The sequence below is a fragment of the Condylura cristata genome, unplaced genomic scaffold, assembly GCF_000260355.1.
Source record: "Condylura cristata isolate star-nosed mole 26May11 unplaced genomic scaffold, ConCri1.0 scaffold00008, whole genome shotgun sequence".
Classification (NCBI taxonomy): Eukaryota; Metazoa; Chordata; class Mammalia; order Eulipotyphla; family Talpidae; genus Condylura; species Condylura cristata.
Window position 1 is genome coordinate 18,385,312 of NW_004567109.1, and position 26,493 is coordinate 18,411,804.

Genomic DNA, 26,493 nt, shown 5'->3' on the forward strand with positions numbered 1-26,493 from the left:
CAGTTTTCCATAGTGGTTGTACTAGTCCAAACCTTTTTTTTAATTATTATTCCAATATTGCTACCCATGAAAAGTAGAAAATAAGCCTGGTTAAGAAAAAAAAACACGGGCTCTCCCTAACAGTGCAATGGGTTATGAAGCGCTCCAAAGCCACTGCAGCATGAGTTCGATCCCCTGCCTGGGACTGACCCACATGGCATGGCAGACCTCTACTGATCTGCCCACTGCTACCCTGGTAAGGGTACTTTGTCAACCTGCCTGTTCTTGGCCCACTGTCTCTGGTGAATCTTCACACCCACCACACCTCTGGCCTGTACCCCAGTTCTGTAAGCATAAATAAATAAATCTTAAAAAAAAATGCAACAGTTAATAAGTAACAAAAATGAATAGATGCATTTTCAACAAGCAACAAAAATGTCTATTGTTAATTTATTTAAAGTTAGTATATTACAACCTCATTGAGTATATTACAACCTCATTGAAATTTATTTTAAATGACTTTAATAAATTCTATGATATACTATGTTCATGAATTAAAATACTATCCATTGGAATTTGCAGGTCTGGTCTATTTTGGTAAAAATAAAGTTTCCTTAAGTCTATATTATACACTTCTAAATACTGGTAGTCTAATTGATGATTTATATACCAAACTCTGCCAACTAAATCTCTGCATTCTTAAGTTCTTTTGTCAGAATTTTAGCACTTTACCATTAGTTTTGATTATGTGAATAGACCACAAATCAATTCTGTTGATGGAGATTTAGGTTGTTTTCATTCATTTTACTATTAAAAGTGTTACTGTAAATATTCTTTTGCACATATGGAATTTTTCTAGCATATTTTTCTAGTGTTATATAAATGCTGGGTTGAAAAATTATTTTCATATTTAGTAGATACTACTATTTGCTCTCCTATCAGTTTATATTCCTACACCTATATAAGAACTTTTCTGCCACCATTGCTAATTAGTTCATGCTACTGATCTTGATTTTTTTTTAATTGCCCATCTTGATTGGTATAAAATGATAGCTCAGTATTCTGGGGTTTTTTTAATTAACTTCCTTATTTCAAATAATTTATGTAATTTTATGTTTTTGACATTTAGATTTTCCCCTATGAAATGCATACTTGTACTCTTTGTTGCTTTTATTGCTTTATTTTGGTTTATAGGAACTCATTAAATTCTCTATATTTTAATCATTTGTTATCTATATTCCATATAACTTTACCAATCTATAGCTTGGTAAGTTGTTGGGTTTTTTAAATATTTGTTTATAGTATCTTTTGTCTTACAATTTAATAGTTATTAGTTTCTTTAGTACCTTTAATTTCATAAGGCTATTTTATATTTTCTTCTAGATGTTTTTCTTTTCCTAGTTAGTTCTTTGAATAGATGTTTGTTTTTGTCTATGTATGAGGTAGGCTTTCAAGTCTATTTTGTTGGTCTGTGTATTTATCCCCAGTTTCTTCAGTTGAGTAGATAATAAATCTTGGTGCATGATAGGGTAGACCTGATTCTTAAAAATTGTCATGGCAGTTCTTGTTTCATTGCTCTTATTTATTTTAGTGTCTAAACAATTGCTTGTGTTAATTTTGACATCAACTTCTTAAGTTCCAGAGGTTGAGCTTATATTTTACTGGCATTTTAAGTGGAAATGCTTTGAATTTGCAGGATGATTTGTAGACAATTTGCGTGAATAGGGTATATTCTATTTCATTTTTTTATAATTTCAATAATATAAGTACTTATTATTTCTATACATCTTTTGTATTGTCATGCCAAGTACTTTGTTTTTTCTGTGATATTAAGAAGTGTCTTTTTAAAATTACATTTTAACTTGGTTGCTCACATATAAAAATGAAATTTATCTTTGTATGTTAATCTTAAATCTATCAATGTTGCTGAGTTCTTACATCCTATGGTTTATTTGTAGATTTTACTGTTTTCTGTATAGACAATTGAATTGTGAAGAACGATGATTTCATTTCTTGCCTTCCAGTTATTTTACCTCTTATTTCTATTAATTGTGCTAGCTGGAACATCCTATTAATTAAGATTGAATTTGCTATAATTTTTGGCAATTAATGTGTATCAAAGAAAGGATATTCCCTTAAGTCCTTGTACATAAGAGTATTAGTTATGGTGCTGAATTTTATCTAATGCTTTTAGGGGCCATCACCTATGGAAATGATTATATGTTTATTTCTTTATTATGTGGATATTTAGATGTAAACATTACTTTTTCAGTAAAAATTTCCTAGTTTATGAAAGGGGAAGAAGGAATAAAATGCATATATCTACATAGATACAGACATTTAGAGATACATATTATAAAATGTTAAGAATTCAACCAAGGAGTAGAGAAACAGATCTCAACCTATCTTTTCTAAAAGTTTTTATTACTGACTTTAATTTTCACTTCAAATGCATATATTTCCATAGAGAAAATGGTAAATAGTAAATTATTAGACACATAGTGGGAGAAACAGTAGAAAAAAATAATAGAAAATGTTAATTTAAATAAATAAAGAATGCTTGTTTAGTAGTTAGGGCTCTGTAGTATAAGACATTAGTTATGAATTTAGTAGTTACTGATTCAGTGAAAAGACAAGAGAAAGCCAAAATAAGGATGTTACTCATCATATATTTTAAGAAATTAAGAAACTAAAGAGTTGATATGGTTCCATGTTAGTAAATCTAGTTCTAAGATATATCATGAGAAAAAAATCAAAATTCAAAATCATATTTCTAATGTGTGTCCTTTGAAAGTAAGACAGAATTTATGCACCTAATTTTTCTTACCACTCATGTTATAAAATAAGAGACCATTCAGAAGAATGTTACTGACTTGGAAAGCTCTCTAAGACATACTTAAAGAATGATAATAGGGTCCTTCCTGTTGCACACCAGGTTAAAGCACAGCTCTATGAAGCTATCTGCAGCCACTGCAGCACAAGTTCAATCCCTGGCCAGGGAGGTGATGCCACATGGTGCAGCAGACCTTTCCTGTCTTGCCTGCTGCTCCCCCTCAGTAGTGTATTAGTATATTTCAGTAGATCCACCTGTTCTGCTCCCCAGTCTGTCTCTGGTGAATCCTTACCCTCTCCCCCCCAACGCCCACACCCTCTCCCCCTCTGATTCTTTAGTTCTTAAAGATACTTGAAGGGGTAGAATTGAGACCAGAAGGAGTTTTTAACTCTGTACTTACTCTGTTGTTTCAAATTTTTCTTTGAGATTTCAATCATATATTATTTCTAGAATAAAGAAAAAGTAATATGTGCTCACTATTTAAAATGAAATTTTAAAGATAAAGTGAAAGAGAAATAAATAAAATATACCAGTAGCCTCACCCACACATATGTGAAGATACTCTTAAAGCCTTCATAACTATCTAGAGGTGAGGGACTTTTTATGAAGTACATTTAATTCTAATTGAAGGAGATGGAAAGAAAGAGCACCACATAAAATGTTAACACTTAGTTCAGCAGGTTATGGGCATGTTTTTTAAATAGAAAAATAGCTTTTGTCTCTTTTGGTTTTATTTTTCACCATCTCTCCAGAGCCTTTATAGCACAATAGTAGTAAGTATGAGTTAAAGAAATGAGTGATGTAGACCTACTAACCACTAGCGAAACTTCCAGTTCCAGAACCTGAGATTAAGATATTATGCTGGTTCACTATTAAAAAACTGCCAACTAAAAAATGTACAAAATTATGTAAAAATAAACTTTTGTAATAAAAAAAAAACTGCCAACTGTAGCTCAATAACATTGGCCAGATACCCCTTAAATGTACTACCTATAGCTTAGATTAACACCAGTGACATATAATATCACTGTATTCTAAAATCTGCCAGACAGTGAACCTGTCACTGCAACACTCTAGGGTGGCATAGAAAGATTTGAGAAACAGTAGCTAACCTCTTCAGCTGCTGAGGATCCTGCTCTGGCTTTCTTTATCCCCATACAGGTCTTGTTTCCTATCCAGAAAACGTCTCTGTATTTATAAGGAATGAATCATTTGCTGATGGTGGAGATAATAAAAAAAACTGTAGTATCTGTCTTTTCTGTACTTCTGCATATCTTTCAGTAAAATGGAATTAAAATTGATATTGCTTAGTTTGGGTAATATTTTTAAGTTAGTTACGTGTACATGAAGAGTGGTTTTAACTTTGTGGTGTAATTAAGTTAGTTGTGAGATAGCCTGATAAACTGTTTCAGAGTTTTTTAAGGAAAAAATTAATTTGTACAATTTGTGTTTTTCTTCTTAGTTTCTGCCACTGCCTTCTATAAAGCACAACCTGTAATTCAATTCATGTGTGAAGTTCTTGACATTCATAATATTGATGAGCAACCAAGACCTCTGACTGATTCTCATCGGGTAAAATTCACCAAAGAGATAAAAGGTGAATTAATTAGCATTTAGAACAACTTAACAATAAAATGCATGGATGTAACAAACTTTTATTGAAACATTTTTCGTAATTAAAATCTGTTCATGTAACATCACCAGTAAGAATTCAGATCAATTATAAAACCTTACATTAAATTCATCACCATAACATTTTAGGCAGAGTTTGAATGAAAGGAATGCCAAGTAGTAGAATTAATAGCAATACCAGATCATTTTTTTGTCAATTATTTTCCCTATTACCAGATCATTTTTTTTGTCAATTATTTTCCCTATTAACTGAAGGTATATAAGTATCTTATGGGAAAATGCATCTGTCAAAATACTGTTAAAAGTAGAAAGTTTACTCCAAAAATGTTACTTCAGAATTAGAGTCATTCTTTGAACATATTCTAACTACTTCCTTATTTTTCTAAAATGATGGCAGAATATTTTGTTACTTTGAAAATTTCTGGATATGGGGCTAGCCAGTTTCATGTGTTGTTCTGGAGTTAGAATATAGTTACTTCATGTGTACTATACACTTGATAATTGATCTCAACTATTTTAGTTAGTTGCCAAAATGTGTATTATATGTACAGTTTACGGTAATAAGTAATCTCTATGTGGTCTTCCAAAAAGAAAATAATTATTGTAATAGTGTTTCAAAATTTATATTTTGTACATATTTGTTCTTTATATATAGGTACATTCCTGTATACATTAGCAGATATATATATGTGTGTGTGTGTGTGTATAGTGTCACACACACACACAAACACACATAGATATTCATATATGCTGTATTTTGTCAGCAATTTAAGGGATTTTTCTGAAATAATTTTCATTACCTAAAATTCTCACCTTGTTCATCACTCTAGAACCTAATTGTTATGTAAAATGTGACTCCAGTAGATTCAGCTCTTTATATTATTTAGAATTGAAGAAAATTAGATATTTTCTAAATAGAATAAGTAGTATAAATTGTTAGATCTTAAAAAGTCAGAAATAATTGTTTTATTTTGTTTTACTTTTTTTTAAGATAATTTTCAGATTGTGGTTTGAATAAAGCATTAAAGTTTATTCACTGAACATCTTTCAGTTCCCCAACTTGGAGTTGCTGAATATATCCTGCTTACTCCAGTAATCAGTGATTCTATGCCACACAGTAACTAGGAGAAAGATAGTCACTGTAATAAACACTCAGTCTTTCCTTTTTTGAAAATAAGCATCCATTTATCTCAAGTTAAGTAGTAAAAATAAAAAATGTTATATATTACTGTTTTTGCAACCATACCATTGTCCTTTCATAATCTGTATGAACTGCACAGTTAGCATTGTGGGGAGGTAGTGCATTACCCACCATTAATATGTGATCATCTAAATGCCATGGTTTCCAGTGGAGTTGCTTCTTAGTTACCACCTCTGATATCATGAATCATTTACATTATTTTGCGGTAACTATGCAATCAACTCATATCACCACTCTATCACAGAAAATACAAGATGTACAGAACAAGGATTCAGCTGCTGCCCGAAGAGCATGGATCGATCTTAACTTCATCTGCTCAGGGGCCCAAAGAAATGACTGAAAAAATGACTAGAAAGCATTATAAAGTTGATGTTATAGTGAAGGTAAAACCAAGTTTATAGGTTAAATTTTTGATTTATTAAAGGCAAAAACTTTTTTTGGTTGAATGGTGGGTTTGGGGAGGGTCCTGGGCAGAGAATTATCTAGTCCATTTCTTTTTTAATTTCAACTTTTTGCTAATCCCTGGATTTGGGTCTAGTTTTTAGGCACCTGTGCCCCCAGATTTGGGATAGAAAAAACCTAAGTTGAATCTAATTTTCTTCCACTCAAAGCCAAGATTTTTATTTAAGAGGGATATTTTAAGTACATCATGTATTCCTGCTAAAGTAACTGAAGAGAATCAAAGTTAGGTGTGCCGTCCTATATATTGGGTTTAATTTTTAGCTTACATCAGGAATTTGATGATAACTGAAAATTAATAAATTTCCTTAGTATATTCACTTGGTTTCCATTGAAATTTTTCCTGAATATTTAATGACAACTTTAGGGTAGTTTCTTGTCTAATAATTCATCATAAACAGCAGAAATTTTGGCTGACATGTGTGGTAGAAAGTACCATATATATAAAATTATCAATTTATGTTGGTATTTAAAATTTATAGAACATTATTATGTGTTTAATTTAAGCGATGTAGATAACAGAAATTTGTTCTAAATTTTTCTGTTATTTTCCCCACACATATAATTTTGGTCTCCTTTTCAGTATAGAGGCATAGTAAATACTTTAATTGGTCTAAAATTTTAGTTTCATAAAGACAGTTACTATTAAAAACTTTCTCACAGATTCAATTAGGAGTTCTCCTCAAGAAAAGCCCTCGTCATCCTGGCACAGTGACACTGTATCCATTTAGCATGTTAATTTATGTTGTTCTGTCAGGAGAAAATATTCCTGTGAATGAATTTTGTGCTTGGAATTGCAGTTATACTACTAGACAGGAAAATAGGCTCTAGTATAAGTTTTCCAACCTTGGCACTATTGATGTTTTGGGCTGGATAATTCTTTGTTGTGCTTGGGGGTGGGAGGTAGTACTGTAGTATTTTAGGATATTTAGTAGTGTCCCTGGATCCAAGCACCCCTAAATGTAATATCCACTAGATTCAATAGTACTGCTTCAATCATCATGATCAGAAATGGCTACAGACATTACCAAATGTTCCCTAAGGGCAAAATGCCCAAAGTTGAAAATCACTTCAGTATAGAGACCACAAATATAAAAGGGAAATAATTTTAAAAACAATAACCATAAATACTAAAGAACAAAAAATGACCCTCAATCGACCCCTCTTTAGATATTTATTCTTTTGGGGGATCTCTGCTATTGAAATGGAGTTGTTTATGTTACCAATAGCTATTGTGTCTGTTAACTCTTCTTTAGATAGCTATAAGACTGCATTGACCAATACAGTAGCCACTACCACAAGTAGTTATTTAAATGTAAATTAGATAAAGTTTCAGGTTCTCAGACACACTGGCCACATTTCATGTGCTCAGTAATACATATTGGTTGTGGTTCCCCATATTAGCGTAGATATAGAACATTCTATCAGCTCAGAAATTTCTGTTGGACAGTACTACTTAAGAAAATTTATCTCAAAATATTTCACAGTGATTTACAAACCCATTGGCTCACTTTCTAACATAGACCTGGATCCTCAAACCCTTAGTGTCTGCAGATGAACTGCAAAGATCCAGGAATATCTAAAATCGTATACAAAATTTTGTAAGTGTATTTTTCTCAATCTTTTGCTTTCATCATTCTCAGAAATATCAAGCATTTCCATGAGAAAGTAGAGCTCACCTGCTCTAGGAATTATTTTTAGTAGCATTTGACTTCTAATTAGCAATAGTAGGAGAGCTGTATCAGTGTATGATACCTGAGCAAAATTATCACTCCAGTTTTATTAAAGAGGCTTGGGTTTGTTTCTGTTTTTGATATTTTTTTAATGCCTTAAAACATTTCAAAGGAATTCTTCTTGGGCTTCAGGAAATCCTGATCTTCAGTCAGTATGTGATGACTGGGCTATTGAAAGATCACATAGTTGGAAGATTATAGAATATCTTTAAAATTATGCAACCCCACTTTTATTTATCTTCTCCTCTCCTGGTGTAAATATTGAATTTATTATAAACAGGGTTTTTTTTAGTTTATTGAGAATTTTTGTCCTTTGACCTACAGACTGAAATTACAATGTCTGTTTTTTAATATGGAGAGTTTGATAGGATAGGACAAGGTATAGAGTTTAAGTTATCATGATTGTAACCATTACTAGCAATGTTTTAGATTAAATCTTTGTTTAATATCCCATATTCTGTATCACAGATTTTCTGTATACTTATAATTTGAGTTTTTAAAGTACTAAACAGGCTTTATAACTATAAACATTTTGCACATGACAGTTTTATAACCTCAGTTTTTCTTGTTGGGAACAGGTTTGAAGGTTGAAGTGACTCATTGTGGAACAATGAGACGGAAATACCGTGTTTGTAATGTAACAAGAAGGCCTGCCAGTCACCAAACGTAAGAAAAGCTGGTATTTATCAGAGCAGAGATGATGTGAGGCAGCTTGTTCTAGTTAGTGGATTAGGAGTTTTGCTGACTCATAATGAGATGAGGGTGGTTAATGTCTATTTTTTTCTTTCAGCTTTCCTTTACAGTTAGAAAATGGCCAAACTGTGGAGAGAACAGTAGCACAGTATTTCAGAGAAAAATACACTCTTCAGCTGAAGTACCCACATCTTCCCTGTCTGCAAGTGGGGCAGGAGCAGAAACATACCTACCTGCCACTAGAAGTAATGTGTTCAGGCTGCTTATTATATTAGTATCCTCTTATAATTCTGAGGTCTATTATGGCCTGTAGTTTACCTCATAATCTCACATTTATTTTGGAGTTTGAACTGTTTTTAAATTTTAATTTATTCAAAATTGTTGATATTGAAATAATAATCAGAAAAAAATCATCCACAATACTACTATTCTAATGTAACCACTGTTAGAATTTTAGTATACTTACTCATATTTCAACCTAGTCGTAATCATACTGGAAAGCAATATTGTCTATTATTTTTTTACTTAGCATGTTTTTTTTTAAAGCAGTTTAGCAAATAGATTTTAAGTTATAATTTCACATGTAAGTAACACTGAGAATTTAAAAAAAGACCCATACATCTCCAACAAAACTGTTTTTCATTTGTAGGTCTGTAATATCGTGGCAGGACAGCGATGTATCAAGAAGCTCACAGACAATCAGACTTCCACCATGATCAAAGCCACAGCAAGATCTGCTCCAGACAGACAAGAAGAAATTAGCCGGCTGGTTAGTACCTACCCTAGAAGTGGGAAATAACGGGACCCTCCCTGGTGGTGCATCAGTTAAAGAAGCACTGTGAAGCTGTCCATAGCCACTGCAGCACGAATTGGATCCCCAGCCAGGGAGGTGACCCACATGGTGTAGCAGACCTCTCCTGACCCACCAGATGCTTTCCCCTACCCCCTCCAACAGTCAGTCTGCCTGTTATGCTCCCCCTCTGTCTGGCGAATCCTCTCACCCCCGCATCTCTGGCCTGTGCCTCAGTTCTGTTGTGCATAAGTAAGTAAATCTTTATTAAAAAAAAAGAAATGGGAAATAAAGCCATTTGAGTGTAAATTACTAAAACACCATGTCCCTGTGAGCACATACCTTATTGCCAATAATAAAAAATAACAAGCACTATTTACCAGGACTTGATTGTGATGTGTGTGGTACTAAATGCTTTATAGTTAATTTTCATGATAACCTTATGGTTAAAAAAGTAGATTTTGTATAATCTTCATTTTTATAGAGGATACAACTCTAAACTTGTAAAAAAAAAAAAAAAAGGCTAAAAAGTAGCCTAAATCCAGATAGCTGAGCAAATGACAGAATTGGAATCCATGTATGTTCTGATTCTAGAGTTCCTGCCTTGATCATCACACTATCCTTCGAAATTTATAATTATAAATCAGGTAATCGTGGGAAAGCCTTAGGATTTACCAAAATTATTATCAAAGTCTACATTAGATAAACTTTAATAGCATCTTATCTGGAGTCTATAATTAGAGGTTCTTACCCTTTTTTAGTTCAGATATTTCTCATAATGTTTGGGTCACCCTCCCCAAAATATATTGAATTCAGTTGTCATTTGCATTCATCATAAATAATTGAAATTTCTTATTATTCAACATAACACACTAAAATTTTCTGTAAATTGTCAAATGGCTCACATACATCCTGCAGTTTGGGCACCATTAATTAGACCTGTTGTGAATAATTATTGATATAATGAAGAAAAAGAACAAGGGATTTCATTGAGTCCAGTAGGAGAATTGGGAATTTTGAAAGTAATTGCAAACCTTTTCTGTTGTCAGGTAAGAAGTGCAAATTATGAAACAGATCCATTTGTTCAGGAGTTTCAGTTTAAAGTTCGGGATGAAATGGCTCATGTGACGGGACGTGTACTTCCAGCACCTATGTTGCAGTATGGGGGCCGGGTAAGCCTCTTGAGATTCTTACCTGTAGATGTACAGTACCTCTGTGTGGAAAAAAGGGCATCAGAGCCACGTTGGAATTTAGAAAATGGTATATTGTTCCAACAGTTTTCTTTGGTTTCAAGGTGAAACCTTTGCTTGAGTTTATTTTAGTAGGATTTTTATTTTTCTGTTATAAACAATATTGATTTAGAACAACCTGGTATATGTAAACAGATCTTTATCAGCTCAACAAAATGTTTTTTTAGCTACTAAAATTGTAATTTTTTTTCTTGTTCTTTCTCTTCCACCTTTTTCTGTAGAATCGGACAGTAGCAACACCAAGCCATGGAGTATGGGATATGAGAGGGAAACAATTCCACACAGGAGTTGAAATAAAAATGTGGGCTATAGCTTGTTTTGCCACACAGAGGCAGTGCAGAGAAGAAATACTCAAGTAAGTCCTGTCATTAATTTGGCTTTAGTACCTCTTGTGTTTAGATTTTGTATTTCATGTTTAAATTAATCAGACAATGTTTAACCAGTGTTGCCTGAATATGGAGTTTATTTAAGCATTGAAGATTCTTGAATTTGTTAATTATGGTGATGTCATTGGTTGATTCTTTTAGGCATCCTAAAAGTTTATTGTGGGGGCATAGCAGGAATATCAGTGATTTCTTGATGGCAAATATGTTTCTCTTCCTAGCTTTAGTGCTATACATAATCTGTTTAATCTCATTATGTCTTTGTTTTTAACTTTTTAAAATAGCTATTAGCTAATAAGACCTACCTATTAGGTGAAGGTTACATAAACTTTTTATTTTGCAATTGAATTTCTTGAAAGAGTGGTTATACTCCCCATTTCTACTTCTTCCATCCCAACATGTGACTTCCATCTGTCCTCAGATTCTTTTCCACAACATTTGTTTAAATTTAAAACAAACCAAAAAATCTTCAGTTTTCAGCTTACATAATTTATTCTCTCAGAGTTCCATTCTCTCCCTTCCTTGAAGTACATAGTTCTCTGCTGAAGCTAGTTCCTACAAGGTCTCTAGTGTTTATCAGTTTTAATGGCCTCTTCTAAGCCATTATTTTCCCCAAATTTATATGGCATTAGATTGACCACCTTCTGGACAGCTTCTCCACTCTTGCCTCTCTGGTTCATTTTATCAGCTCTGCTGCTTTTCTTTTTTATCTCTTCTCTGGAGCCTTCAGGTCTTTGGGCTGTCTAAGGGCTTTTACTGTCACTTTGTTAAAGTGCCATGTTGTCGTGAAAAAGTACCAGCTCCACTTGTAACTACCCTCCAGAACTTTTAGGCTTGTCCATGGTTTCACTTTCTGAGGTTTTAGTTATTCCTTATCAGTGCAGTGCAATTATCATATGTATAATAAGATTTTTTTAAGAGAAAGAGACCATATTCATATAATTTTTATTACAGTGTGTTGTAATGGTTCTATTTTATTGTTACCAGTCTCTTACTATGTCTAATTATAAATTAAATTTTCATCATAGGTGTGCATTATATGAAAAAAACATATGTACAGTAAATTCTCACTTAATGTCATTGATATTTTCTTGGTAATTCCAACTTTAAGTAAAACAACAATTTTGCCATAAGATTATTGATATAAACAAGTTAAGTTGTAATAGCATATTTTGGTCAAAAAGTAAAATCATCGAACTTCTAAATAAGGACCCAAAACACTTCTAATATTAACCAACTGCTTATTTCTGCTTGTTCTCATCCATTTAGGTTTTTTTTTTTTCAGGTAGAAAAATATATTTATTTTTAAGATAATAATAAGTAAATAAGTGGCTGCGAAGACACTGTTAGAATTGATAAATACCTGTCTCCCGTGCTGATTAGGATAGGTCCTTTCTCTATGTTCAGATTTCTGGGCAACTAAATGGAAACACTATTCCTAGTTTACTGTACTTTTTTCCATTTCTACTCATTCTCTTTTTACTGATGGGCTTCCTTTCTCTCCCCACGTGAATAATATCCAATCTTCTGTGCCTAGCTATGCTAGAAGTAATCTCTGGTAACATACTATTTTATCACTGTCCTCTGTTTGCACTTGTCATTTTCTGTATAAAATAAAATTGTGTTAAAATTTATTTGTATAAATTTCTTATCTTTCTCTAGAGTCTCATTTTCTTAATTATTGTCTAATTTAAATCTCAGCCAATAGACCCAATAGCATCTATGCTTATAATAAATGATTATTGAGTAGTATAGAAAATTTACCCCAGTCAATTCAGAATTTGCCTTGCCTCCTTCATGTAAGAAATAAAATGCATATATATTTAATTCTGTACATTACTTTTTGTTAACTACAAATCTCTAAGTGATCTTAATGATCACTTAGCACATTTTTTTCTCCAAAGTTTTTAATACCCCTTCTTTCAAATAAGATGTTATAAGAATAGTTTACTATAAGTTATCTTACTTGACCTCCAGAGAACAACCAAAGAAAATACCTCAGTTATTCATCACACTTAGAGTTCATCTTTTCATTTTACATTTGTTATTCATGGGTAGATAGAAGTTACAGAATCACTAGGCTACAGTTCTTGTTCAGGATGACTGACAAGATTCAACAACATACCTCCTGAATTACACATTAGTAAGGGAAAAAAGAAGGGAATCCCTACAGGTCTCTGTCCTGAGGGAATCAAAATGTTTTTGAGCAAAGACAACTCAGATCTTTGACTTAAAACCATATTTGTTTTAAAAACAAGTAAAGTTTTTATTAACCCACAGTGTCATTTTATTTAAATATGAAATCATTGGTCTTTTGTTTTTGTTTTTGTTTTTTTCAATGTGGAATAAAAGTACATAAAAGTTCTTCCTGGCCCTCCCTGGTGGCGCAGCGGGTTAAAGCACTGCACTGAGAAGCTTAAGCCACTTCTGCATGAGTTCGATTCCCGCCTGCCCCCGGAGGAGACCACATGGCGTGGCAGACCTCTCCTGGCCCGCCCGCTGCTTGCCTCAGCAGTACTTCGTCGATCTGCCTGTTCTGCACCCCACTCTGTCTCTGGTGAATCCTTTCACCCTCCGCATCTCTGGCCTGTACCCCAGTTCTATATGAATAAATAAATAAATCTTTAAAAAAATTTTAAAAAAATAAAATAAAATAAATAAATAAATAAATAAAATAAAAATAAAATAAAATAAATAATAATAAAAAAAGTTCTTCCTACTTTTTTAGTTTTTAAATGTTTTCATTTAAAACTTATAGAAATTGTGTATCTATATTCCCCCTCAAAGACACAATCTTTCCTGTTCTCCTAGTTTGAGATAGGTGATATGATGGAAAGAAAGTCTGGGTTAGGTCATATTTCTCTCTCTGCCATTTATCCAGCCATTTGACTTTGACCAAATACTTAATATCCCTGAAATATTTCCTTGTTTTTAAATTGGGAAAATACCTAACCTAAGCATTTTCTTATGAATCGTATGAAGCTCAAATTAGAAAATATATAATAGCTAAGATATTTCAAGCTTATACCCTATCATAGGCAGTGCGCTAAGACTTTAATGATCTCATTTAAGCTTTACACCAACTCTACAATGGAGGTAATTGTTTTACAGATGAGGCAAAGTAAAAAAATTTTCTGAAATTTTGTAGCTAGGAAATAACTAAACTAGGATTAGTGAACTATAGTGCTAACACTCGCGCTAAGCTCTTAACCAACATACTCTATTACTAATGCTCTTTGTAAACTATAATATAAAATACCACATAACTATATAGTAATGTTCATAGTTTGCAAAATGATTACTGACCATTGTTGCCTTAATCAGCATCAGTAGTCTAGAGCACTCTTCACAAGTGAAGTTCACAAGTCTTGGTTTAATTTTCCACTAGCCTTTTCCCAACTTTCCTTTACTAGTTTGTAGATATTTATGACCAAACAGTTTTTATTTTTAGTGATTTTCCTTCTAGGGGTTTCACAGACCAGCTGCGGAAGATTTCCAAGGATGCAGGGATGCCCATCCAGGGTCAGCCTTGCTTCTGCAAATACGCACAAGGGGCAGACAGCGTGGAGCCCATGTTCCGGCATCTCAAGAACACCTACTCAGGGCTGCAGCTCATTATCGTCATCCTGCCAGGGAAGACACCGGTGTATGGTAAGGAAATCATCAGATAGCATTTTCTCCAAATACTTGACATTCCTTTTAGAATTGTGCTAATATAATATTGTAAAAGTTTAAAACATCAATAAAACATCTTGTAGCTATATGTATGGCCATAAATGTATTATTACTTTAAAAAGACAGATCAATAGAGCAAACGAAACTGAAAAGAGACCCTATGAAAAGAATTTCAGTAGAGGAAGCATTACAAAATAATGGTTAAGGGAAGAACTATTAAAAATTATTAAGATTATTTGAGTGTAAGTGTAATGCAGTGGTTAAAAATCACACATAGGAGCTAAACTCTGCTAGTTAATACCAAGTACCCCCAGGAGTACTACCTCTGCTATCTAAATTACTTAACCTTACAAGTCTTGGACCCCCTCACTGCAAATGTAGCATGCTAATAATCCTAACCCATGCAGGGCAGTTGTAAGGAGTAAATACATTTACATATGTTTAACTAAAATTCAGAAAAAACCAATAGAATGAAAAATAATTGTAGCAATTGGAGAAAACAAAAGGCTGGGTTTTTATTAGTTAAAATTTTCATATAGGTTTGTTATGTTCAGAGAGAAAAAATTACTGCATCTTTTAGATAAATGAACAAAGAATAAAAACTAGAACTTCTCAAGGAAAAACAAAACAAGTCAATATGTGTTGGTTTTTACCAATAATTAACGTATAGGGAAATTTTTATGCTATTAGATTAGCAGGCATTTTCAAATTTTAATATCTAGTGATTTTAAGTTTGTAGTGAATCGAGTATTTAATACATTTCTAATGGCATTGTAAATTGATAATATCCTTTCCCTTAAAAGTAAGAGAATGTATTCTTATCCTGCTAAGACTGTTTCCAGTTCCCAAAAGAAAACATGTTCAGTGGAAAGATTACATAAGATAGAAAATTTTCTATGCACAAAATTGTTATAATAGCTAATATTAGAAAATCTACTAAGAATTGGTTGTATACAATGAACAAGTTATAGTATGTTGATAAAATAATACTCAGTGATTTAAATGGTGGTTATAAAATACCAAAGATATTTTTAAAGTTTCAATAAAACAAAAGGTTTTAACAAAAGAATTTGTAAGTCAGCAAGGAAAGGAAAACAAATAAAAAATAGACAAAGGACATAAAACAGAAAACCAAATGGTCAATTAATTTATGAAAAGATGCTCAGCCTCATTAGTCATTAAAGAAATATAAAATGTGATGAGTTATTTTTACCAACAGTGACAGTACCCATTTTCGGCAAAACTGAATAAATTTAGTCTTCATGCACTGCTGTGAGAGAAGTAGTTGGCATTATCATGACTTCTGAGCTGTTACTCTTTCCCACGCTCCTTCTACTTTACTCTCGGTCCGTTCTTTATATGGTTTCCAGTGAAATTTTTTTTAATAAATGGAGTTTGTTTTTTATAACAGTTTTCAGGTACAGAACAATTGAGCAAATACTCTATAGTCCTATATTTCTCCCCTCCACATAGTTTTCACTATTAGCATGTTGAATTAGTTGGGACATTTAATAAACTGACATTGGTAAATCATTGTCCACAGTTTATATTGAGTTTTACTCTGTGTTGTACAGGTATGTGGGTTTTGACAAATGCATGACATCATGTATTTCACTATTGCAGGATCAAAGAATAGTTTTACTGCTCTAAAAATACCCTTGTTCCATCGAGTCATCGCTCCCGCCTTCTCTCAGGTCCCTGACCACCATCTTTCTATAGTTTTGCCTTTTCTAAAATGTCACATTGTTGGAGTCATCTGGTATATATCCTTTTCTGATTGGCTTCTTTTGCCTAATAATATGCTTTTAAGGTTCCTATTTATCTTTCATGGCTCAGTAAGTCATTTCTTTATAACGATGAATAATATTCCTGTGGAAGTACTACAGTTTGTTATCTACTTATCTATTGAAGAACATACTGACTGTTCTCAGTTTTTAGCATTATGAATAATGCTACTGTGCAGGTTTTTGTGTGCATGTAAGTTTCCAACTTGATTGGGTAAACAACTAAGAGTACAATTGCTATATCATATGGTAAGACTGCCAAATTGTCTTCCAGAATGGCTGTTACCATTTGGTATTCTCAGCAACAGTCAATGAGAGTTCCTATTTCTCTGATTTCTCCCCAGCATTTGGTATTGTCAGTTGTTGCTTTTTATTTGTGTGGGTTTTTGTTTCTGTTTTTGTTTTTTTACATACCCATTACATACCCATTCAAGTCGGTATGTAATGGTTTGTCATTTAAATTTATAATTTGTTAATGATAATTAATGTTGAACATCTTTTTACATGCTTATTTAATGTCATGTCTTCGGTGACATTCTATTTCAATCTTTGGCCCTTTTTTCCCCATAGTATTTGAAATGAAACTATGTCTTAGTCCAAATACTCATGTTTCGTCATGTGGGATACAAATCAGTAACAATTCCTAGGGAAATTATGCTTCAACATCACTTTGCCCTCTGAAAGATAACCAGCCTTCCTCATCACCTCACCATCTTTCATGGAATCATCATTTCTGTAGAAATCCACATATACCTTCTTTCCTGTTTCAAACCTAAAGAAAATGACACCCACAGGACCCAATGAATGTTCCAAAATTCGAAATCACAGATGCTTGGCCGGAAGGCCTTGCATCTGAGTTTCAACAAAGCCCTGGAAATCACAGTAATTATTCTCCTTAACATAGCCATCCTTCCACACTGGAGAGTGCTCCAGCTGTTTTTGTCCATTTTTGACTAGGGTGTTTATTTTCTTATTGATCGGTTTTAAAAGTTCTTTGTGTATTTTGGATGCAAGTTCCTTGTCAAATATATACTTGCAAATATTTACTCCCTGTCTGTGACTTGTCTTTTCACTCTTAACAGCATCTTTAATAGAACATAAATTTTTAATTTTAATAAAGTTCACTTGCCAATTTTTTCTACCACAGATCATGTTTTTGGTGGTTTTCTTTTTTTTTTTTTTAGAATTTTATTTATATATTACATTATTGTTAATTTTTTTTTTTTAAAGATTTTATTTTATTTGTGCATACAGAACAGGGATACAGGCCAGAGATGTGCTGGGTGGGAGAATTCACTAGAGACAGAGTGGAGTGCAGAACAGGCAGATCAACGAAATACACTGCTGAGGGGAGCAGCGGGCGGGTCAGGAGAGGTCTGCCACGCCATGTGGTCACCTCCGGGGCAGGCGGGAATTGAACTCATGAGGAAGCGGCTTTAGATTCTCAGTGCTGTGCTTTAACCCGCTGCGCCACCAGGGAGGGCCCTTTTGGTGGTTTTTTTAAAAACTCATTTTAGGTCCAAAGTGATCTAAGTTTTGTTTTCCTGTTATCTTCTAGTAGTCTTAGAATTTTCCTTCTTACATATAGTACTCAGTTCAGTGGCATTAAATTATTAACATTGTTTTGCCACCACCACTGCACCCATGTCCAGAGCTTTTTTATCACCCCTTCCTGAAACTTCATACTTACTGAATACTAATTCTCATCTTCCCTCCCCCAGCCCCTGAACTCCCCTGTTCTATTTGCTGTCTCTATAAGTTTAACTATTTAGGTACCTAAATGAATCATACAGTATTTGTTCTTTTGTGACTGATTTATTTCATTTAGCATAATATCTTCTAAGTTAATTTAGGTTGTATCAGATTTTCTCCCTTTTTTAGGCTGAATAGTATTCCATTATATATCCACATCATATTTTGTTTACCCATTTGTCCATTGTTGCATACTTGCTCACTTCCACCTTTGAACTGTTGTGAATAAGGAGGCTATGAACATGATTGTACAGCTATCTGTTCTAGTCCTCCTTTTACTTCTTTTAGATTCATTTACCAGAAGTGAAATTTTGGGATAAACAGTAATTCTGTTTAGTTTTTTGAGCAGTTGCCATACTGTTTTCCTTAGCAGCTACACCGTTTTGCATGCCCACTAACAATGCACAAGAGTTCTGATTTCTCCATGACTTCACCAACACTTGTCATTTCAGTTTTTATTAAGAATAACTATGCTAGTAGGTGTGAAAGGGTATCTCATGGTGACTTCAGTTTGCATTTCCTTAGTGATGAATGATGTGGAGCATCTTTTCATGTGCTTATTGACCATTTGTGTGTCTTTTTTGGAGCAATGTGCATGGTCCTTTGGCCATTTTTTAATTAGAGTTTTTGTTGTTAAGTTGTAGTAGTCAACTATGTAATTGTTCCTACCAGTTATTGGCTGTGTTGACTTCTGCTTCCAATAAACTGATCTTGGCTGTGATTCTCCATATTCATCTGTTTTGGGGGAAGTAGTTTGCTCTGTAACCTCATTTCTCTGATGTTGCTAAGAAAAGCATTAGTTTTCGGTTTGTTCAGCTTTTTTCTTGCTATTAGGATAGGAGTGATGACTTCAAACCTTTTACATGTTGCAGTTGTAATCAAAATCCAGTGAGGTCTTTTTAAAATACAGTATGACTTACTCACTTCCTTATCACCCTCACCTCAGTAGTTTTTCATTTTGCAATTGATATTTAAGACAGTCTTTCAAGGATTATGTGTTCAAATCCGTGACTTCCTACCTCTCCAGGATTCATCTCACTGTATATTCTTTTTTCCCCACAGGAACTCTTTGCTCATCCTCTTCCTTCTACCTGTATTGCTTCTCATAACCCACCTTCTACCCTTCACCAAGTCAATGCACATTCTTCTTTTGAATTTTAGTTCAGACAGCCCTTCTTTGGAGACGCTTTGCCTAACCCCTTTGACAAGGTCAAATTCTCTCACTTTTATTGTCTTATAGCACCTTCTACCTTTTGTTTATGTTGCTTTCACAGTTATAAGTTAAATTTGGCAGTTATTAATTAATGTTTATTTCTCTCACTAGACTATAAACTCTGTGAGGGTAAGAGCAATGTTTTGGTTAACTCATCATTACATATCCAAAGCCCAGCACAGGGCTAGTAGCATATATTAGTTGTCCTTTAACTATTTGTTGAATTAATGAATAAACTTTTTGGAAGGCAATTTGTCAGTATCTATTAAAATGCTAAATACATTTACCACTGACCCTTCAATTCTACTTGTAGAATTTGTCCTGAAACTATATTACATAAACAAAAATAAATGTATAGGGATATTATTCAGAACATTGTTTGAAATAATGAAAATCTGGAGCAAGCTAAAAATATTCCAGGATATGACTTGTTAAACACCTTATAGCATTTAAAAGCAGAATAACTGCTGCTGTTACAAATAATAAAGCCAATCTACATATTAAGGCTCAGAACATACTATATTATTAAGTGAAAATGACCAGTTGCAAAATAGAATATTAAGTATGTTCTCATTATTGATTTCAGAATGTTTTCCATGTGTTTTATATATAAGAAGTTGTGTATACTGAGCCCTTCATGGAAACTGTAATGACCGGAGTGGCGAGGGGATGCGGGGGATGAAGCAGAAACCATGTTTGTACTGTAATACCTCTGTATTTTTAAAGATTAAGGAATAAGATTGAAAGCTATACATATGCTGTAATTATTCTTCATTAAACAAGATAAATGAGAAGTATACTGAAGTGTGTACAACAAACACTAAGAAGGAACTATATGATATTTTCACAGCACTGTCTTTGTATTGGTATAATTGTTGGTATCCTGTAATACAAGAGTGCATTTCAAGGGGCAAAATATAGTAGCTTAACTTTAGTAAAGTTTTATCTTATTTCTAACTAGAAGCATTTGTTTTTGTTCCATAGCGGAAGTGAAACGTGTAGGAGACACACTTTTGGGTATGGCTACACAGTGTGTTCAAGTCAAGAATGTAATAAAAACATCTCCTCAGACTCTCTCAAATCTGTGCCTAAAGATAAATGTTAAACTTGGAGGGATCAATAATATTCTTGTACCTCATCAAAGGTAAGATAAGATACTCACTAAAAAATAATAATCATTTTTTATCTCTGCTTTTCTATATATTGCCATAGCTAGCTCTGTGTAGGTCATATCTTCTGTGATTCCTGCTTGCCATGAGAGACAAACACAGGTTTTGACAGAAATTTGAAGTTTGGATTGGCAAGGTTAAGAAAGTCCCTTGGGAAATCCCTACTTTCTTCATTTTAATTTTTTATGCAAAATACCTCTTAGCTAGAAAGTATTAAGAACTGTATTTCTTTCTCATTGAAGAGCCTGGCTTGAAGATTTTTCTCATTATTTGATAGTCATCTTCAACCTGGTATTATGAAACTACTCATTTAGAAAGGGGTCATGTCAAGAAATACCGACCCTACTGCTACAGAGGGACAACAGGTGTTAACTGCCGGTTGTTACCTTCTCTGAGGACTCTCAGCAAGTATGAGACATGGAGACTGCCACTTGCTGGAGAAGAAGCTGAGCAATAGGTCTCCTTTTACTAGTAGAAGCAACTAGTTCTCTAAAAGTGAAATATCTTGGTTAGTGTGCACCACAAATCAGCATGAAAATAAGGATGGAAGTGTGTTTGACACATAAGGTATTTATTTCCTGTTTTTCCATCATGTGTGTACTACTTCTAATCCCTACTAAATGTGAAAGGAGGTTCATAAATGAGATGTAGAATTTTATCAAGAAGTCCAAGAACTAAGACATAGTTGCTTTAAAGTAAGGTGAACTACCAGCACTTTGTGGTTATTATTTGTATGATACTCGAACTTATGTCCAGAAAAAGAGCAGTAGCACTCGCATGATCTCTTCTAGTATAAGGCCTAGAGGTCCTTTTCTCCATGAGAGATAAGGAAAAATGTAAGTAAAATAAAAAAAGATTAATATAAATTGGTGGATTGATGAGTAAGGTTATCATTGTATGCTTAGAGGGTGCTAGCAGCAACTGCCTTTAAACCACCAGAACCAGAAAACTGCTCTGATAAAATTGGATAGACCCATTGCTTTTTCATCATTGCCTAGAGATTCAGGAAATATAAGGGAATAAAGCTGTCAGTATTTAAGCAAATGAGCTACTATATAAGATTTCCTCTGTGCTGTGTCCGTAATTTGCAATTGTGTTGCAGTAGTATGAAACAGTTAAGTGAATAATGAAATAAATGAATTATCTAACTCTTTTTAAAATATGTTTAAGACCTTCTGTGTTCCAGCAACCAGTGATCTTTTTGGGAGCAGATGTCACTCATCCACCAGCGGGCGATGGGAAGAAGCCTTCTATTGCTGCTGTGGGTATCCCTAGATATTTTTATCTTACCTGAAATTTAGACAGAAATCAACACATCAGCTTTAGCATTTTAATTCTTATGATATTTTCCTTGAATCTTCTGTTCATTTAGATTGTTTTTCATATTTTCTGTTTTGGAAGCCACATCTTTTATATATATTCTTCCCGTTATAAAATGGGAGTTGGCCTAGGTATCTACCCAAAAGACACAAAAATACTGATTGAAAAAGATACTTGTACCCCCATGTTTATTGCTGCTTTATTTACAATTGGAAAAACATGGAAGCAGCCCAAATGCCCAAAAGTAGATGACTGGATTAGAAAGATGTGGTACATATATACAATGGAATATTACTCAGCAACCAAAAAAGAGAAACACATGTCTTTTGCAGCAACTTGGATGGAGCTGGAAAAGATCATGCTTAGTGAGATAAGCCAGAAAGAGAAAGAAAAATACCGGATGGTCTCACTCATAGCAGGAATATAATGGACCAGGCGAGAAAATAACAAAAATAATGAACAACCATAGACCAGAGACATTCTGTGGGGGTGGAGTGGGGAATGGGATCAAAAACGGGGGGGAGGGATGGGAGGGAAATGCACGGGACTATGGTGGTGGCACAGGGGTGATTTGGTGATGGGAAACCCGTGGGGATTACAATTGAGATGAAAAAGTGCAAAATGATGTAAAAATAAACTTTTTAATAAAAAAAAAATGGGAGTTGGGGGCACCTGCCGTACTTGCAGTGGGAAATCCACGTGTAACCTATAGTAGACCTTCTGTACAGAGGGATCCACATCTGAGGTTGTTGGTTGGTTGAATCTATGAATGTCAAGCCTGGAAACAATCTATTTAGAAGTGAGCCTCCCTGGTGGTTAAACCTCGGCATGGCATTGTCACGCTATCAACTGCTGCAGCTTGAGTGACTTGAGTTTGTTCCCCTCAGCAATGTGTTTCAATGCATCTGCCTGTCTGCTCCCTGTTCTGTCTCTTGTTGGTTCTCTCACTCTCCACACCTCTGGCCTGCACCCCAGTTCTTACATGCATAAATAAATTTTTTAAAATCTTGAAAAAGATTTGTGTTGTTCAAGAGTCAACTTTATATCATTCAAATTTGTATCATTCAGATTTTCTCTATCCTACATTAATTTCTATTTAACCTTTCCACATAATTGTGTATTTTCAGTAATTTGTAATTCAGAGAGTTTATTTCAGTAATGTCTTTTTTTACAGAAAGATACATTACACTTAAGTTTGATGGATTGTATTTTCTTCAATATAAATAGCTTCCACATTCGTTTAGTTTAATAACCTTTTACCTGAATTCCTTAACACTACCACTCCTTCTACAGCTATCTGTTATCTTTGCTCACCTCTGTATTTGTAAACTTTCTGTGTTTTTTTTTTTTAAGATTTATTTATTCATACAGAACTGGGGTACAGGCTAGAGATGCGGAGGGTGAGAGGCTTCACCAGAGACAGAGTGGGGAGCAGAACAGGCAGATCGATGAAGTACACTGCTGAGGGGAGCAGCGGGCGGGTCAGGAGAGGTCTGCCACGCCATGGGGTCACCTCCGGGGCAGGCGGGAATCGAACTCATGCGGAAGTGGCTTTAGCTTCTTAGTGCTGTGCTTTAACCTGCTGCGCCATCAGGGAGGGCGTCTGTGTGGGTTCTTTTAAGTTTACTTGCTATAAACTTCTGAAAGCCAAGTAAGATTTTATTCAACTTGAAAATGGCTTGATTTTAACAAATGCCAGTGTTTTTAAATGTCAACAAATGTAAGTAGACTTGATAAATTCCAGAAGTAAAACTGTAAGAATTCTTACATTTGTTTTCTGTCATCCATCAAAGTAGTCTTTACATCAATTTTAAGTGTTAAAAATCTGACAAATCATTCTTATTCTGGAAAATGATACCAAGATTAAAATATTTCCTAAAACTATTTTCATTAAGTAAAGAAATGCTTTTATTAACTAATAAGTCATATTACTTTTTATTCTTAATGTTAACATAAACTGTGTACACTTCAAATATCCTAGAAATAGTATCAAGGCATCTCTGATATTCATAAAAATGTCATTATAGAAGATGAAATGATAAAGAAATTTAAAAGATGTATTTTGGATACACTCTGTTAGAGCCATCTTCTAAGAAAGCCAGTGTATGTTTGAATTCTTCTGAACTCCTAGTCATTATTTTTCTATTAAACTCACTTCTACCAAATAACTACTTTGTTTATGATTATCAGAGTCTTATAAATAGAATCTATTTCATGGGACTTCTTTTCCCAACTAACTAAAGTCTATTGTGAGAAATAAATGTAAGGAATAAGTGTCACAAATTATTAAATAGATGCTACCATGATACTCTATAAATGAAAATTTAGATGGCAAAACCTAATGTTTGGGGGATGTTGAGAAATGCAGAAAGTTGTTATATAGTATATCAGGCTGTGGGACTATAGTAAGCTTTTGTGATCTGCTTTGTTTTGTTTTGGTACCATCAGAAAAGGTATGGGCTTACTGTTTAGTAGTGAGATTCCATTCAGGGGAAAGAAATGGTTAGAGTTTCATTTTTGAAGCATGACGTTGGTATAAATACTATCCTGGAAGAAAGAGAAGTTGGTTCTCAGGCCCTGATCAGAATGATGTATGGATGGTAGCTCAGCGGGTTAAAGCACAGCACTAAGAAGCTAAAGCCACTTCCGCATGAGTTTGATCCCGTCTGCCCCAGAGGTGACCACATGGTGCAGCAGACCTCTCCTAGCCCACCCTCAGCAGTGTACTTCATCAGTCTGCCTGTTCTGCTCCCCACTCTGTCTCTGGTGAATCCTCTCACTGTCCCTGCACCTCTGGCCTATAAACCACTCTGTATGCATAAATAAGTAAATTAAAAAAAAAATTTTGGGATTCCAATCATCTTATTTCAGTAGAAGTGATTGTAACTAGTCAGTGCAAGCGTTTCAGTTCATGCCTCCGAATTCACTCTGCTCCAAATACATAACAATATATTAAACATAAGACAGAAAGAGAAAATGAGATAGCTACCCTCAAAATTAAGTTTAATTTATCTGAGGCCAGAAATACAGCATAGTCAGACTGACTATGTAGATTTCAAACATCTGGTCTAGGTTATTACAGTAAGTGAGGAAAAATAATTTTAAAGTTTATGAAGCATAACTACTAAAATGATCCCAAAGTCTTACATATGATTTCTGGTTTGGGAAAGTATGCGAGATATGATGAAAAATCAGTGTTTTGAATAGGTCTTCTTTTTCACTTCACTTCTCTTCCTTCTCCTACTCTTTTTTTTTTAATATAATTGTTTATTTTTACATTATTTTGTATCTCCTACTCTTTTTATGTATGTCTTCTGGTCCCTTTCTTTCCATATAAGTCTTTGACCTACCAGTAGTACCTATTAAGTTGGAATCTTTAAGTGTGAAGTATAGCCTACTTACTGGAAAATGATTTTGAGCTTACACTGGGTCTTTTATTCTTTTCATCACAGAATTTTTGTAGACATCATTAACTTTGATTACTCTAAAAATGAACATTAACAAATATAATAATTTTATAGTAAAACACAAAATTACATGAAACCTAGTTGCTTTCTCATGGTGAAATTCATACTCATGTAGTATTGCTTATCGTATTTTCTACTTTACTTTTTCTAACCTAGGTTGTAGGTAGTATGGATGCTCACCCAAGCAGATACTGTGCTACAGTAAGAGTTCAGAGACCCCGGCAGGAAATCATCCAAGACTTGGCCTCTATGGTTCGGGAACTTCTCATTCAGTTTTATAAATCAACTCGGTTCAAGCCTACTCGTATCATCTTTTATCGGGATGGCGTTTCAGAGGGACAGTTTAGGCAGGTTGGTTGCCTGACTCATTATCTATGTAAACCAAATAATATGTTTATAATATGTGTCTAGTTCTGACATTAAAAGGCTTACTTAAGTTGAGAGTTCCGATATGATGCTGTCTTAACTTTTTCCCTTTTAAAATGGAAACCTTGGTTGGTAAGACCATGCTCTGGTAATAAAGATGGAAAAGAGAAATATATTTAGCTAGAAAATGATGGAATTAAGAAATCCTAAGGTAACCGTTTTACTTTGAAGTCCATATCAGGAACATTTGGCTATCTCAAACCTGTCCATTTTATATTCTCTAGGTATTATATTATGAGCTACTAGCGATTCGAGAAGCCTGCATCAGTTTGGAGAAAGACTATCAACCTGGAATAACCTACATTGTCGTTCAGAAGAGACATCACACACGATTATTTTGTGCTGATAGGACAGAAAGGGTAAGTTTACATCTGTTATAATCTATCTTAAGGCAAACTTGGCTAATATAGTTCACAAAGCACTTAAGAAAGGCTCTCTGCCAACAGGAGAGTTTATAACATAGTGGCAAATTTCAACAAACAAATTATGAGTTTAGATATATCAGAATAGAATGTTGCAGCTTAAATTTTGACTTTCTTGTAACACTCCAAGTGTTCAAAATCATATTATATACATTTTGTTGTGAAGAAACTGATGGCTTTAAAGTCATTATTTCTATTCATGTCAGTAGATATTCAGAAGAACATATTAAATATTCAAAAGGAAGAAGGTTACATTCTCTTTTATAAGTATTTTATAAAAAATAATTTCTTTAAAGATCAGAGACTTCTAGA

The 26,493-nt window shown here is 33.8% G+C and overlaps 1 protein-coding gene across 1 annotated transcript in view; it reads left to right on the forward strand.

Annotated features, from left to right (window-relative positions):
* AGO3 (argonaute RISC catalytic component 3) overlaps positions 1-26,493 on the forward strand; it is an 84,434-nt gene that overhangs the window by 51,468 nt on the left and 6,473 nt on the right. The window contains exons 6-16 of the mRNA XM_004678792.2: positions 4,275-4,409; positions 8,416-8,503; positions 8,628-8,775; positions 9,180-9,299; positions 10,370-10,492; positions 10,792-10,925; positions 14,420-14,604; positions 20,362-20,521; positions 21,717-21,807; positions 25,490-25,684; positions 25,984-26,118. Coding sequence (XP_004678849.1) covers positions 4,275-4,409; positions 8,416-8,503; positions 8,628-8,775; positions 9,180-9,299; positions 10,370-10,492; positions 10,792-10,925; positions 14,420-14,604; positions 20,362-20,521; positions 21,717-21,807; positions 25,490-25,684; positions 25,984-26,118 — 1,514 coding nt within the window. The remainder of the gene's footprint in view (positions 1-4,274; positions 4,410-8,415; positions 8,504-8,627; positions 8,776-9,179; positions 9,300-10,369; positions 10,493-10,791; positions 10,926-14,419; positions 14,605-20,361; positions 20,522-21,716; positions 21,808-25,489; positions 25,685-25,983; positions 26,119-26,493) is intronic.